At 45.5% G+C, this 16981-nt stretch overlaps 2 protein-coding genes across 8 annotated transcripts in view; both read right to left on the bottom strand.

Moving 5' to 3' along the window:
- Positions 1–343, bottom strand: part of PAPOLG (poly(A) polymerase gamma) — a 41234-nt gene extending 40891 nt beyond the window's left edge. For all 7 annotated transcript variants that reach the window (XR_001512289.1, XR_001512290.1, XR_001512291.1 and 4 more), the window contains exon 1: positions 89–343. Coding sequence is in view for 4 of the 7 variants with exons in the window: in XM_006778572.2 (XP_006778635.2) it covers positions 89–105 (17 nt within the window). In the remaining 3 variants the exon portion in view is untranslated. The remainder of the gene's footprint in view (positions 1–88) is intronic.
- Positions 344–7362: 7019 nt separating this feature from the next.
- On the bottom strand, positions 7363–14335 carry LOC102773897 (protein FAM205A-like). The gene is given in 6 exon segments (XM_015557853.1): positions 7363–7508; positions 7511–7600; positions 7696–11213; positions 12216–12276; positions 13258–13303; positions 14192–14335. Coding segments are annotated over 6 exon segments (4005 nt in total).
- Between the last annotated feature and the right edge of the window lie 2646 nt (positions 14336–16981).

Raw genomic sequence — 16981 nt, forward strand, 5'->3', positions numbered from 1 at the left:
CCCGGCAGAGCACCCGGAGTTCCGGGCCGACCACCTCAGCCCACCCCTCGCCGCCTCACCCCCAACCGCCGTCCCCCCAACTACTTACGCAGACGTTTCTTTCATCGCTTCCTGCGCCTCCCTCACCGGCGAGTGTCCCCCGCTCCGGAGTCCCGTTCTGGCTCCTTCCCCTCCTCTTGTCGGTTTTCCTCTGGTCGCCTGTCGCTCGCTCGCTCGCACACTCTCTCACTCACCACGGCCGAGGCAGCCAACCGAATAGTGAAAACACTACATAACCGGCTCTATTTATGACAATACAGCGCGGACGCCGCCAACATGGCGGCGCTTCCCAGCCTGCCCCTCGTCCGCGAGGCCCCGCCCCTGGAAGCCTGCCCCGCCCCCTTCTCCTGGGGTCGCGGGAGGCTCCGCGGGCCCTGGCCCCGCCCCCTCCTCCTTGGGGGCGCGGGAGGCTCCGTTGGCCCCGCCCACAGGGGCAGGGGCTCAGGCCGCGGACGTCGGTGGGAGAGAGCGTTTGGTCCTCCTCTTTGTCTGTGGGACTGTTAATCCAGGCAAATTGCCTGGAAAGTAATTTGGAACATATTTTTCTTGTTCTTCTAATGAGAGCCTGTAGCGTATATTTTTTAAAAGATCAGAACCTTGCCTAGCACATACTGTTTTAACCCTCCTAGTATTCCACATCTTTAGTGGTAGTCAAACGTCATCAATCCACTTGTTGCGATTCTGTCGTGAGAGGGTCACGCCCAGGAACGTGTAACTTTGCAATTATCCCAGGGAAAAGCAAGCTGGTAAATTGCAGGTTAATTGTTCAGCTCCAAGTCCCACTCCCACTCGCCTCATGAGGGAGGTTGAGAGGAATCGCTCGCAGTTTGAATAGGATAAATGTAAGGCAGACGAAAAATCTTATTCTTTCAAATAGTGGCGATCATGTCCCATGTGAGTGTGAGGATGAAAACGGGAAAATAATGACGAATTTTAAAATGTTGAAGCGTGGAAATCATGTAAAATACTAAATCATTACAAGAAAAAGGATGTCAGGAAGCTGCTATTTTTTCCCCCTCGGGGTGTGACTCAGACACAGTAAAGAGAGACTACTTATAGAATTACTCACGTATTGAAAAATATTTATTGAAAGCCTAGTCTGTGCCAAGCAATGTTTTAGGCTCCAGTGATTTCATGGTGCATAAAACCAGACGTGTTGTTTAACTTCATGAAGTTCAGAGTTTAGTGAGGAAACAATCAAATATAAATAATATTCTACTGTTGCAGAACTAAAGCACCTACTACAATGTGTCCGGCAGGGGTGATACTTAATTGCTTCCCTCAAGAGCTCACAGTCTGGTAGAGGTGAAAAATCATACAGAGAGTTCCTTAGACTCCACGTTGTCTGTGATACAGATGGGGTCAGGGAACTTAGGGAGGCATAGAGAGGGCCACTTAAACTTGGGGGGGAGGGGTGCTCAATAGTGCCTTCCCAGAGGAAGGGATGCTGCCTAAATTAGCAAGATTTGGAGTAGAGATTGGATGCAGGTGGTAGGGAGGAGGCAAAACCTATTCCAAGGAGCAGAGAGTAGTAGCTAGCTAGCACATACTTCAGGGTGAGGGAGACTCAAATGTGAGTTATAGTTTTGCTAGTACTAGTTATGTGACCTTTTAATTAACCTTAAAAAGCTCTTTCCGCCCTGGCTGGTTTGGCTCAGTGGACAGAGCATCGGCCTGTGGACTGAAGGGTCCCAGGTTCAATTCCCATCAAGGGCACATGCCCGGGTTACAGGCTCAATCCCCAGTAGGAGGGCATGCAGGAGGCAGCCAAGAGATTACTCTCTCTCATCATTAATGTTTCTATCTCCCCCTCTCCCTTCATCTCTGAAATCAGTAAAAACTATTTAAAAACTCTTTACTCAACTGTAAAATCAAAACAATAGGATTACAAGAGAATTAAAGGAGAAGAGTGTGTATAACTGCATGATTCTCAAAACTCAGACACACAAGAAATATAACTTTATTTTCTAACAATTTTTTTTACCCTGAGCCCCTCATTCTTCTGAGCTGGCAGACAAAGACAATCTTGGCCATCCCGTGTCTCTCCCTCCCCAATGTTTAAGATGGTGCTAAGGTGTTGTGTTTAGTTGTTTTTCTTCCAATTTTTTTCTCTTTGTGAATCTACCTGGGGTTGAATGCCAGTCCCTAACTCCATTTCAATAAGGACATTTTCAAGGAATAACATTTTACTTTTGAGGGGGGGGGGTCGTCAACATTCTAGCTATATTTTTTTAAGCTACAATTTTCCAAGTACAAAAATAACCCATGCTTGTAAAAAAAAAAAAAAAAGAGTAGAAATCTGTCCCTCCCTTTCTTTCATAGTTTTATTCCTCAGGGAACTGTTATTAATAATTGGATATCTATCTTTCTGGAATGTTTTCAATATACCCCAAACTGCATGTAAACATGTACCAGGGTGCTTGTTTTGATTGTTTTTGTAATTTAAAAAGGGGGGAGAAGGGATCATACCATACATGTTGTTCTGCTCCTTGATTTTTTTTTAGCCTAAAAATCATGGACATCTTTCAATGGCAGCAAATGTTGCCATTGGGCTGAATTGTGTCCCCCTGAATTTTACATGTTGAAGTCGTAACACCCTGTACCTCAAAAGTTGGCTGTATTTGGAGATAGGATCTTTAAAGAAATAAATTATTTTTAAAAAGGTCATTAGTGTGTTTCCTATTCCAATAAGTCTGGTGACCTTATAAGAAGAGGAAATTTGGGGAGATTAAAAATGGTGGCAGAGTAAGTGGATGCTGCACGGACATGCTCCCAGAAACATGGAATTACAATTAAAATACAGAAAAACTTCCTGAATAATCAATGAAAGATTTGCTGGAGAGAACCCTGATATCCGAGGACTGAAAGTGGAGACCACATAGAGACTGGTGGGAGGGCCAGAGGAGCAAAAGGACTGGCTGGGCACCCACAGACAGCAACTGAGGTCCCAGAGAGATATCTCAACTGTGGGGGGTTGCCACTGAGAACTCTGGGATCTAATCCCCAAGCTGGTCCCCCCAGCAGAGAGCACCAGAACTCAGAAGGATACCCACATAACATCTAACTGTGAAAAACAGCAGAGTTGCTGTCTGCCAGGGAGTGATGACTAGAAATTCAGGCACCCTCTTAAAGGGCCAATACACAAAATTTCCCTCTGGAGCCACCCACCTTGTGCTGTGGCAGAGGAAGGGCAGAGTGGACTGGAGCTGTGTGAGCTGAAGCCAGGTTTAGGGACTCAGGGGTTGGAGATCAGAAGGCAGACACCCCCCACATTTCCTGTGCTGAGTCATTCCCTCACATAGCAGAAGAGATGTTTTCCACATAGATATTTGCCTTTCCTGGGGGGAAGACAGTTGACCCACCCTATTGAGAAACATCTTGCCCTTAGGCCACGTAAGACACTGAAAATAACAATTAGCCTCCAGGCAGAAGTAACTGCCCCACCCTGTTGAAAAACACTCTCACTCCTGAGAATGAATACCTGGGGACAATTCAAGTTGGAATCCTATCAGTCAGTAGGCAGAATCAGTCTCTGGAGGCTTTGAGTCTTTGCCTGATCTAATTAGTCAGAAACACTGATACTGTCCTGCACTAGAAATTGAGATGCATAGAGGGCCTACCTAATACAAACCTAAACAGACAGCCAAAATGAGAAGACAAAAAAACAACCCCCAAATGAAAGAACAAGAGAATTCTTCAGAAGAAGAGATAAAGGAAGCAGAGATAAGAAATTTATATGGCCCTGGCCAGTTTGGCTTAATGGATAGACTGTTGGCCTGTGGACTAGGGGGTCCCGGATTCGATTCCAGTCAAGGGCACATGCTAAGGTTATAGGCTCGATCTCCAGTGGGGGTTGTGCAGGAGGCAGCCAGTCAATGATTCTCTCTCATCATTGATGTTTCTATCTCTCTCTCCCTCTCTGTTCCTCTCTGAAATTAATAAAAATATATTTTAAAAAAGAAATTTATATGAAGCAGAGTTCAGTGTAATGATGGTAAAGATGCTCAACAGCATGAGAAAAGATATAGTAACTATGAAAAAAGAACAGTAGAAAATAAAGAATGACATAGCACAAATAAAAAACACATTGAAAGGAATACACAGAAGATTAGGGGAAGCTGAGGATCGAATCAGTGAATTAGAAGACAGGGCTGAAAAAAATCACTCAACAAGACAACCAAAAAGAAAAAACAATTTAAAAACCAGGAGGACAGCTTAAGGAAGCTGTGGGACAATGTGAAACGTAACAGAATTAGAATAGCAGCTGTTCCAGAAGAGGCAGAAAGGGAGAAAGAGATAGAGCATCTGTTTGAAGAAATAATGGCAGAAAACTTCCCTAACCTGGTAAAGGAAAAAGTCACACAAATTCAAGAGGCACAGAGAACCCCAAGCAAGAAGAATCCAAACAGGCCCATGCCCAAACACATCATAATTAAAATGCCAAAAATTAAAGACAAAAAGAGAATCTTAAAGGGAGCAAGAGAAAAGCAAACTGTTACCTAAAAGGAGCTCTCATAAGGCTGACACCAAATTTCTCATCAGAAACTGTACAGGCCAGAAGGGAATGGCATGAAGTACTTGTCTCAGAATTCTAGCTTCCAGAACCATGAGAAAATAAATTTCAGTTGTTTCCAGCAGTTGCTAACCAGTGGTCTGTGAGGTCCGAAAGGTTGGTGACCACTGGAAGTTACCCACCCAGTCTGTGATACTTTCTTATGGCAGTAATAGCAAACCAATACAGTAACTATGCACCTACTTTGTTCTTTTTAACAGTGACATGGTATTCTTTGTCACAGATAATATGTACTATATTGTCAAAATGTATTCAACCATTTTCCTTGTCTCAGATTTGTTTATATTGTTAATAATGCTATAATAAACTTCTCATACTAGTACTAGTAGATACATCCTCTATGCTTGTGTCATGACTCATTGAATACATTCTTACTGATGGGATTACTATGACAAAGGATATGTATATTTTAAAACAAAATTTATATATTCTAAATTGTCCTCTCTAAAGCTTATACCAAATTTCAATCCAACCAACAATATGTATGGAATGGTCATTTCCTCAAACCCTCACAAATGCTAGGTATTAAAAATACTTTTTATAATTATTATGAAAAGTATAAATATACAGAAATATATAGAGAATCCTATATAATAAAAGCCTAATATGCAAATTGACCGAATAGCGGAATGACAGGTCACTACGATGTGCACTGACCACCAGGGGGCAGATGCTCAATGCAGGAGCTGCCCCCTGGTGGTCAATGCGCTCCCACAGGGGGAGTGCTGCTCAGCCAGAAGCTGGGCTCATGGCTGGTGAGCACAGTGGCGGTGACAGGAGCCTCTCTGCCTCCACTGCAGGCAGGTGGTAAGGAGTGAGAGGTCCCAGACTGTGAGAGCCCTGGATGGTGAGAGGGATGTCTGCCTGCGGGGGATCAGGCCTAAGCTGGCAGGCAGACATCCCCCAAGGGGTCCCAGACTGCAAGAGGGTGCAGGCCGGGCTGAGGGAGGCCCCCCCCGCCGCCTAATGCACAAATCTTGTGCACTGAGCCTCTAGTACAGGGGTGGGCAATCTAATACAACAACAATAAAATATATAAACCATAATTAGCACAAATTACTGGTACAAAATAATAGAGCTGCCATTGTAGTAGATATTTTATTATATCCCTCTCAATTCTTCATAAGTCATGAGGCAAAAGAAGAAATATAAACTAACCAACATAGTCAGTGGCCTTGACCTACTGGACTTAGATATGTTGTGAGTTACTGTCAAGTTCTCATACATGTGCTGGGGATGGATTCTCCAGTGCTTATTACATTATTGAAAACAAACAAACACAAAAATATGCTTGGACTCAAGATGAGAGTGAGTAACAAACCAAGTAGTAGGATCGTTCAAAATCTTTAACTTCATGTGTGTATGCAGGAGAGAGGAAAGGGGGTTGGGGCACATCTAACTCTGTACAAACAGCCAGGCCTTCTGTTTTACTGGAAATAGTCCTGAAATCCAGCCAGTGCTTGACAAGCTTCTTTCCAAAACACCCTTGTTTCTGAGTTTCTGAAAAATAGGAGAAACCACTCAAATGACTGATTTGAATTTGCTTTACCTCCTTCTCCCCCTCCATCTATCTACCTATCTATCTATCTATCTATCTATCATCTATCTCCTATGATTTTTCCCCCAAGGAGGCAAAGTTGGTGGAAAAGAAGAAAGTGGAGCAGAATCCGAGGTGTAGGTGATGTAGAAATGAGACAGCAGTAGGGCCAAGTACAAGCTGCTGGTGGTAACTTGACAAGCCCAGACAGTTAGAAAACCCCTTCGGTTTGTGGTTCTTTCCCAGAACTCACGTTATAACACCATTGGCAAGCAGATGGAAGCTCAGATTTAATTAATTCCCGGCAAAGCACTTGGGCCTTGGTTGGCTTCCTGGCTCTAGGTTCTCGTGAGTTCAAATCAAATTGGCTTTGTTCCGTTACATGGCCTGGTCAGAACATGTCAGTTTCTATCCCAAATACTCAGACCTCTGTCTATATGCTCCCCTCCCTGCCTTCCCCCTGCCTGTCCTTGGGGGTGGGAAACAAGCCCCTCTCCGTATCCTACTGGGATCTTCATTGCAGGACTCACTCCATAAAGATAACAGGCAGTGGAGGTGGGATATAGGCAAGACAGTTACAGCAGCCTCCCAGCTGAGCTCCAGAAAGATCTAACCAATAACCAAGAGGGAGCAGAAAGGGGGAGATTCTATCATTTGCTTTGGACATTCCATCACATTAGCTACATGCTTTTGATAAACACAAAGCACCTTCTCAAGGTTGGATCACTGTGACACTTTTCTAAAAAGCTCCTCTCCAGAGAGGGCCATGTATAGAAGTCACCAGTGAATTTTGCCTGTGGGATTCCTGGCCACTCCTTCTTGTCAGTACTATCCTCATGTCCATTGCTCCTCTGGGCTCAAGGAAACCATGGGAAGCCATGCTGGATTTCAAGTCGGACCTTTACCTTCAATGCACCTTAAATGAGGGTCTTCCTTTTCTACCCAAGTCCCTTTACTCACTGTCCAGGGAGGGGTTGGGAGGAGTTGTGTAGAATGCTGACCCCACATAAATGTGGGTTAAAGCTCCTTACCTAGAAAATCTTAGAAGAATAAACCTAGATAGGGGACATTTTAGCTTCCCTCATCCCTTCCCTTAACACGCCACACTGGAGGGAAGGAACAGACAGACAATTCTTTGCTTAGAGATACAGACTGTACTTTGGGTGGAGTGCTGCCCCACTGCACATTAATGAAAAAGACAGTAGCTATTCATTTAAGGGATGCAGACCTGGGGGAGCCTACAAAGTCCTTTGATTGTGCTGGGTCTTCCTGAGCAGGCCAACATTTCCCTCTGAGGTGAGAATTGAGAATTGGGGTGGGGTCCTGGTTGGGTGGAACAAGGCACTTGAGGAGAGTGCCAGGGCAGTGGCGGGGTTGGCCTAAGCCTGAGGAAGACTGGAGTTGATGGGAGCAGGAGCGGTGCCTGAGTTTACTGTTTGGGCGATGGGAGCCTTCCAAGGAGACCAGGCCCATTTGTTTCTCAGTATGGGGGAGATGGGGTTTTGGGGTCCCCTCTTATCTTCTTCTCTTAGTTTGCTCGTGGGACTTTTGGCTGGAGCCAGCCTCTTTGCTACACTTTCTTTTCTGGTGTTGGCCATGTTCACAGCTGTCAAAAACATGGATTCCTTGTGCTCTTTGCCTTTTGCCTTGAGGTTGATACACTGCAGAAAGGATTTCATCTTATATCTCAAGTCTGATTCTGGAAGGCTGGGCCTCTTCTGAGTATGGGCTGGCATCACCTGCCCCTGCAATTCCTGACCTTGCCAAGTTGGGCCCTGTAATGGCTTATGCGGACTGAGTTGGGCCTGGACAGGCTGGGCCTGTGACGCCTGGGGCCCGACAGGCTGGGCATTCTTAGGAATCCTTGCTCCCTTCAGGCTGACATTGAGACTGGTTCGACTGTCTTGCAGGTCATTCTTCTTAGATTCCTTCCCTCCAGGGATTCCTGGAAGGAGGACTGGGGGCTTAAGCTGAGGGCGATGCTGGGAACTGTGTTGACAGAGAGCATCAAGGTGAACGCCATGTCTCCGTAGCCAGGGGCTTTGGGGTGTCCTGTTCAGAAGCATCCTTTCTAGCCTCTGGGCTCCAGCAGGTTGGCGTTTTTCTCTTGTTGAGAAGAGCACAAACCCTGCACCTCCTTCTCTACGTCTTCCTGACGATTTGGGTTTCCTTGGGTCCTCTTTCTTTTCAGTCGGCATGGGGTCTGGGGCTGAGTACTTGCTCTTGCCAGGGCTTTGGGACTCAGAGATCTGGGACTCCTCCAGGCTGGGGTGGTTCACACTGGTCTCCAGCTGAACACAGAGCACTGGGCCCTCTGTCATGTCTCTACAGGGTTGAGTCATCTTGCAGGGCCCATGGGCCGAACCATGGGGTGCTGCTCTGGAACTAGGTTGCTTCTGGCTCTGCTGCACTGCCTTTAACTCAGTGGACAACTGTTCCTTAAGGGAGAGCCACTCTGGATGTGGGGCACAGGGGATGTCTGGTGGGATGGACAGTTCCCGGAGGCATGTTTTTCCTTGGTTGTTTAGACTCCCAAGAGGCTCCTGTGTCGATGTGTTCTCTGGGGTTGCTCCAGTTTGTTCCCTGGACTCCCTTGCCTTTGTGGGGATTCCCCATTGTATCTCTAAGACCTTCCTTCTCAGATGGAAATTTAGTTTGGCCAAGATGGGCCTCTTGAGTAAGTAGGGCTGAGCAGACTCTGTCTGCCTTTCTAGAGGCTCCATCTCAATCATTCCTTCCACTTGCACTTCAGACTGAAAATCACCTGCAATGTCTTCACAAGTCTCTTTGGTATCATGAAAAAATGGCTCACGACCTAGACACTGCTCTTCAAGTGAGGTCATCTGAGTCAGAGGTTCTCTTAAGATTTTGACAGCCTCAGGCACCACCTCTGTGGTGGCAGCATGAGTAGTGATCGCTGGGGCCGTGGCCTCGGAGGGAGCCACGTAATAAAGAGGATTCAGCCCTGATAAGAAGGCCAGATACTTGTGCCGTAAAATCATCTCCAGTTTCTCAAGGACTTCCTTGGACAGGGCTTGAGTTAGCTTACGAGGCTCAGTGACAGTATCTGGGGTGGTCTGTTGCTGCTGATCAAGGACTGTTGGCAGCCAGGGCCTAACTTTCTGTTGTAGGTCAGGGTCGGTCGCTGCCTGCAGTTCCAAGAGCTTGCTTTCTGGGATGCAGGTGAAGGGAGCCACTTTGAGGCCCCCAGGAATTAGGCACTCACAAGACCTGGACACATGGGCAGGGACCTTACCCTCATGAATCTGCCCACATTTGGAGTTGATGTGGCTCTTCAGTATTGCCTTGACCTGGTCAAATAAGTGTGGCATGAGGACTGACACTGGGTCCTTAGAGGGTGAGAAAGGGTCATCAGCACCAGTAGCCTCTAGGGCTGAGTGTTGGGCAACACTCACATTGGCTAGGGCTGTGCTGCTCCAGGATGGAGTCTGCTGGTGAGTGGGGGCCAGGAGCAACTGGAAGGACTGCTGGATCATCTGGGGCAGGCCCCAGCGATGGTGAATCAGCTGCCTCTGGAGGTGGAAGTCCAGCAGCCTCCGGGCATGCTCCCTTGTACGAACAGAAATGCGCTTTCCTGGCCGGGAAGTTTTCACAGTCCGAGGAGACTGGGCTGTGCCACAGGACTTATATTGCACAGGATTCTGGGTGTGCTGAGCTCTTTGCAGAACAGCTGGCAAACCCCACTGATGCTGGAGCCGCCTCTGCAGCAGGTGCCACTCTAAGGCTTCACACTCAGCCAGAGTCAGAAACGGGACATGGATCTGAGTTGGTTGATGATCAGATGGCATGACCCAATTTGAGGAAGATGAGGAAGAGGGTGGGGCTGACTGGGGTGGAGTTCTAGGCAACAGAGGAAGGAAGGACAGCTCCTTGAAGAGAAAAGGATCCTCCAAGGAGAGCTTGGACATGCTCCCATGTGTGGAGTGATCTTGAGAGCCCAGGGAGGTGTCAGCCAGAGACTCACTGTGCAGGGAAGGTAAGCCACAGAACAGTTGGGTGTATTTCTGCTGTAAGTGGCCCACTGAGTCATTAGCCTGTTGTCTGGGAAATAGGTAGAGGCTACTTATGTCTCTACCAGGTGGAGACGGGAAGGCTAGAGGCACCACATGGTTTGGGCTTTGCTGGTAGTGGTGTCTTTGTACTGGGTTTATAACGGACCATTCAGAAACCCAGAATGCCTGGGTAGCCTGGCCAGCCACATATGAACCCCAGGTCTGATAAGAAATGGTTGCAAATTTCTCTACAGAGAATTTAGCAATATCATTTTGGAAGACAGAAACGGGTTGGTTGTTTACAAGTTGGTAAAACAATGGTAGGTCTGGCATAAACTGCTTCAGAGACTTCTCTACACGTCTAGGCAGCCCCCACCTCTGGAAATGCATCCATTTTTTTACATGTACCTCAAGAAGCCACAGGACTTCAGGACTGGAGAATGGCAGGTGGGTAGGGAGGACAGTGGCCATAGGCAAGGCCACAGAATGTGTCAGGGTAGTGATTTCTTGGTTCAGGATCAGCATAGGGAGCTGGGGATGCAAGGGTGGCTGACCTTGGCTCCCATACACAAGGTTGAGATTGCTCTTCAATAGGTTCTGCTGGTTCACTGTATTCCTAGGCTCCTCAAACCTTGAAGAAACTATAGTCCCTGAATCCACTGGAGTTTCTTGCACTTGAGATGCCTGCTCTAGCCGGGACTGTTCAGCCTCACAATCTTTGATGCTCTCTGAACTGACTGACTGTGCAGCTGACCAGGTTAAGGATTTCTGGTCCATACATTGTGACACTGAAGGGGCTGCAGAAAGAAAGGAAAGCTCTTTCGGGTGCATGGAATGATGCTCCAGACTCTGCTCAAAAGACATGTTGGACTTGGACAGAATCTCTAGGCAAGGGGAGCCCTCTAATGGTCCTGGTGAAGTGGCAGAGTCCGGGCTGTTCTCACCCACAAGCATCTGCTGGATCTCCAGCACCATGGCATTGCAGATTTGGCAGTTGGTATCGGCACAGAGGAGGCTCCGCACACTTCCCTCCCGAGGAAGCCAGCTGTGGCTGGAAGAGAAAACATGGTTACTGTTAATGATGGAGTGACATCTTCCTCTTTGGAAGTTGTGACCTGAAGATTGGTCCTGTCCTTCCTCGTCCTGTACACCCTGGGGCCTCTCCCTGACTCTAGTGTTTACTCCTAAACTTTTCTTCATAGGAAAATGCCATTTGGAAGGTTATAGTGTGCTGAACTGAGGGTCTGGGGCCTTAAGGCAAGGTCTCAGACCATTCAAGAGAACACAGGGCCATGAACAACTGGGAGGTGGGGTGAGTTCTCAGCTGACCCAGATGGGGAAGTTGACCAGGAGAAGGAAATATGGCAGATGGGGGAGCCAATGCTTAGCTGATGGGGCATCATCTGGAACATCACCAAGTAGAACCTGGAGTCAGTCTCATTTGGGTTAAAAAGGCCACAGACTGGTATTTAATATTTCCAGACTCTGGAAAATAAGTTACTTGTGGAAACTCTGTATTCTAGGGACTCTGATGAGTTGCTATATCTAGCCAATCCCTTTCTCTAGAGATTTTAAGAAGAATAGGAGATAATTGGCTCCTGGATGGGGGCTGTCTCAGGAACTGGGCTCCCTGAAGACAGAACCAGAGGAGGTAATGTCATCAGGGTCCAGGGGTCTGCCCTTGAAAGGGTGTAGCTATAAGAATATGAGAGTGATGACTTATGTATGCACTTATTTATCCATTCTCTTGACTGAGTAACTATCTTGTAGCTGAGTGCCAACCCATGCAGAGCTTTTTATAAATTAAGTACAAGTCGAATTCTGAATTCCAGAAGCACTGTGAGCTTAGCCCAGAGCAGAAGTAGGAGACTCTTCTCTCCTGAGAGGTCTGAACCTTCCTTGTCCTTGCAACCCTCTCAACCAGTGCTCCAGCCTCCACTGTATCTGACTCCCTCCCAGTCAACATCCCTTTTTTCATCCCTGTCCCAGGCCAAGTAGAGAAATCATCACAGTTCAGGCTGGAGTTGGAAGACTACAAAGAGCAAGTAATCACCTTTTCATGACAGAGAGCAGCTCCCATGGCTTCTCATCTTCTTTGAAGGAATGTTTTCTAGCTGAGATACCAGGAGACAAAAAATAAAAGGAAAAAGAAACCAGGAGACAGTGTTACATGGAATGGGAAAGGATTGATGGGGCATCCTATAGGGCATTCAAATGAAGGCCTTTAAATAAGAGAAGGTTGGAAATCCCAACAGTCAACTCACTAAGGCACATCTGCATACAACTTAACCAATTATGATGAGTTGTCCAAGACCTAATCTCATTGGAGCTTCACAATCACACTGTGAGGCAGGATCTTCAAGTGCCTATCCTATCTAATAAAGAGGGACTATGCTAATTGACCCTCACACCATCGCAAAGATGGTGGTGCCAACAGCCAATAAGGAGGGAATATGCTAATTGACTGCCATACCCTCAAAGATGGCAGTACCCACAGCCACAAGATAGTGGCGTCCAGTCCCCTCAGCCCTGCCGGGGCAGCAGGTGTGTGGCAAGCCTCAGATGGCACCTGCCCAGCCACCCAGGGCCAGCTCAAGGAGCAGGTAAACAGGGCCGGCCAAGGCTTGCACTGCCGGCAGTGGCAGCAGCAGAGGTGTGATGGGGCGTCGCCTTGCCCTGATCTCCAGGTCGCCTCTTGCCCCTGAGGGCTCCCACACTGTGAGAGGGGACAGGCTGGGCTGAGGGACCCCACTCCAGTGTATGAATTTTCATGTACCAGGCCTCTAGTTTAATGAATAGAAGACTGAGAGATGAAGGGACTTCCACTGGTTCATAAAAGTAGTAAATTACTCAGTTAAGCGCTTCTGCCCCACTTTCTCATTCTTCATTCCTTGGGGTAAAATGGATGATTCTGGAACATTCCCAAGCTCTGATTTCCCACCTAAGAAAGTTATTAGGAGAATTTGTTGACTTGGAGAATTGGCACCTTTAGTGGTTAGAGTACATGTCCCTGGTACCAGAGATCAAAGGAGGACAAAATCCATGGGAACCTTGCCCACAGTGGAGGGAAGGCAGAGAAAAGACTAGGACTTTACCTCTTGTTGCTGCATCTATAGTCCTTTGTCTGAGCTTTCGATGACGCTTAAAGACAAAAAAGTTAAAGTGTGAAACTGAGACACTTTTCATTATGTCCAAAATGAGATAAATCTAATATATGTTTACTAATCCCTTTCTATTTATATGTCTATATTTTTATTTTCTTTCATTTCTATCTCCATCCTTTTCACCCCAACATTGCCCTTCTCTGTTTGCTTCTGATTCATTTCAAGGCTCTTCCATACTCAAAGCATGAAACAGTGTGTGGAATCTCAAAGGGAAGGCGGGGAAGAGAGGGTGGGTGGGAGGTAATCAACCAAAGACCTTGTATGTATATATGCATAACCCTTGGACACAGATAATAGGATGCTGAAGGCTTGGGGAGAGGAGGAAGGGAGGGAAGGGTGGAGAGGATCAATGGGGGAAAAAAGAGGACATATGTAATACTTTCAACAATAAAGAATTATTTTTTAAAAAATGATGTATGCAAACAAGCTGGGGGCTTCACCAGGATTTCTGTGAAAACACATAGACTTTCATCTAATATTGCCTTTATGTGTTAGCATGAAAAAAAAAGAAGAGTGGAACAAATTAAAGGGTGTGTAGATCTAATAGCCAACAAGTACCTTAATGGAACACTAATGGAAAGAATCCTTCATAAGACTGGGGAGTTTTCTAAGATCTAGGGATATAGATTTCATTTAATCTAGGTCTCCATCCAAGGTTGATAGAAAGGTTCTTGATTTTTCCATTAGAATCCATTGCCAGGATAGTCTGGTAAGGAGTTATTCTAGTCTCTGAGAAGAAAAGTACCATATTAAAGTAAATAAATGTGTGGTATAGTAATGGGTGAGGAGGGTAAAAGGAGAGACTCTGAGGTCTTAAAAGCTTCTTATCCGAGGCATAGTTTAATCATAGTCAGTATTTCCCTACCTGACAGCAGCTCCTTCTAGGTTCTAACCTTAATCCATGGTAACTCCTTTTCACTTGCCAGATCATTAGGACAATAATAAAGATGGAGCCATAGGTATATAAAGGATACATCAAATCCCATAGGAAAAAAGTAGGATTCAACATGGTCTAAAACTCACAAGTACGAGGAGATGACCCTTCCCTATATCTAGGTCATTAGTACCTAATGACCCCCAATGCCATGCCTTGTCATTTCCACCTCACAGAGGATAGAACCATGTCACCCGACTGCATCACAAAGCCTTTCTGTTTCACCAGACAGGTGTAGTGTCAAAGACTTTTATGTCCTTGGAAAGTCTGTGTGGTGATTCAGTCTGTTGATGAGTGTGTCTGGTTGTCTGTAAAGGTTACAGAGTCAGAGACTAAAGGTACCCATGCATAGGCAGTGTCTATGTGCCCACTTTGTTTTCACTTTCCACACTCTACATCACTCTGATGATTTGATTCTCTCCGTCATGACAGTTTTCTGGTCACCTGTCCCCAGAAAACTGAGTGTCTAGGGACACAGGACACCTCTTGAGAAAGAGGTACAGAAGGATCTTCACCCCCATCTATACTGAAATGTATGTAAGAAGCATACACAAACTTAGGGTGGGTAGAATCTGGTGATGGCTTGGAAATGGAGAGCTTTGATATAAGCAATGTGTGATGGGAAATCAGAGGTGCATAAAGGGGACCATGGCTAACATGGCAGGGAAAGCATCTCTGAAAACTCCTCAATATGGCCAAGGTGGTAGTATCTCTAAATGCCACTGTGGGAAGCAGGAAGGAGTGCCCCTCAGTCTGTGTGGCCTTAAGCTTGCAGATGAATGGAAAGAGATTGCAAACACTGTCTTCCATGAAGATACTCTAATGAGACTCATGTATGGAGTACTTTTAACAGTTGATTTTCTAGAGCTGGTTTTTTGTTTGTTTGTTTGTTACCATGTTATAGAACTCTATCCGTTCATAGAGATGACTACCGGCACAGAGTCATAAAGTCAAACGGAGTCATAAAGTTTTCTGTCGTACTATCAGTGTACATGTATACATTAAAAAATAAATGTATTTTTCATCGTCATATACTGTGTTTTTGTCGCTCAAATGAATTTTATTATTTCTTCAAGGTTCTTCACATATGTACACCTTAAGAGATATCGAGTAGGTGTAACATGTTGGCACGCAGAAGAATTTTGAGTCAGAGATTTTGCTGGTTTTGGCACGCACTCACAAAAAGGTTGCCCACCCCTGCTCTAGGATTTCTGAATTTCCTTGAGAGAGTCTTGCCCTACGTGACTTGGTCTCACAGCCAAAAATCCTTGAGCTCAAAATATATGAAGAGGCTAATTGGTCCTTCCCCCAGTATTCAGTCCTCCACCCAAGGGTATTGTGAACCCCCAATCTGGATTCATCCCTAAGGTGGGCAGTGTCAAGTGTACAAAGGCATTTCAGTGGAGTTGCTTTCCTGCTCTCAAGATATTTAATGTAGTTTCCAAGATAAGCCTAATTTACAAGAAGAAAGAGCCAACAATCTAAACAGAATTTTATATTCATACTTTTTTGCTTGGGATCTTTTTTTTAATTGAATTTATGGGGGTGACATTGGTTAATAAAATTATATAGGTTTTAGGAATACAATTCTACAACACATCATCTGTATATTGTATTGTGTGTTTACCACCCCAAGTCAAGTCTCTTTCCATCACCATTTGCTCTCTCTCCCTCCTACCTTACCCACCCCATTCACTGTGGCAATCACCATATTATTGTCTCTTCTCACCCATCCCCCAAACTCCTCCCCTCTGACAGCTGTCAGTCTGTTCTCTATATCCACGAGTCTGTCTCCACTTTGTTTGTTGGTTTATTTTGTTCATTAGATTCCACGTACAGTATTTGTCTTTCTCTGACTGGCTTATTTCACTTAGCATAATACTCTTCAGGTCCATCTGTGCTGTCACAAAAGGTAAGATTTCCTTCTTTTTTAATGGCTGAGTAGTATTCCATTGTATAAATGTACCATAGAATTTTAACCACTCATCTACTGATGGTCCACACCAAGACACATCATGATTAAAATGGCAAAGGTTAAAGACAAAGAAGAATCTTAAAAATGACAAGAGAAAAGCAGTTAGTTACTTACAAGGGAGCTCCAATAAGACTGTCAGCTGATTTATCAACAGAAACATTTCAGGCCAGAAAGAATTGGCATGAAATATTCAAAGTGATGAAAAGCAAGGACCTAAAACCGAGACTAGTTTACCCAGCAAGGCTATCATTTAAAATTGAAAGAGGAATATAGAGTTCCCCAGATAAGAAAAAGCTAAGTGAGTTTGTTGCCATTAAACCAGTATTATAAGAAATGTTAAAGGGCCTGCTTTAAGAAGTAGAAGGAAAAGAAAAACACAGAACATAGTTAAAAGAATAAAATGGCAATAAATACATACTTATCAATAATCACTTTATTTTTTAATATGCTTTTTAAATTGATTTTAGAAAGAGAAGAAGGGAGATGGAGCGAGGGAGAGAGAGGGGAAGGAGAGAGAGAAAGAGAGAGAAACACCGAGCAGTTGCCTCCTGTATGCACCCAGACTGGGTATTGAACCCATAACCTGGGCATGTGCCCTGACCAGGAATTGAACCAGTGACCTTTTGGTGATGAGTTGACACTCAGCCCACTGAGCCACCCTGGCCAAGGCTCCATGATCACTTGAAATATAAATGGCTTAAATGCTCCAATCAAAAGACATAGGGTAGCTGAATGGATAAGAAAAC

The sequence above is a fragment of the Myotis davidii genome, unplaced genomic scaffold (assembly GCF_000327345.1).
Source record: "Myotis davidii unplaced genomic scaffold, ASM32734v1 scaffold6, whole genome shotgun sequence".
NCBI classification, from domain to species: Eukaryota; Metazoa; Chordata; class Mammalia; order Chiroptera; family Vespertilionidae; genus Myotis; species Myotis davidii.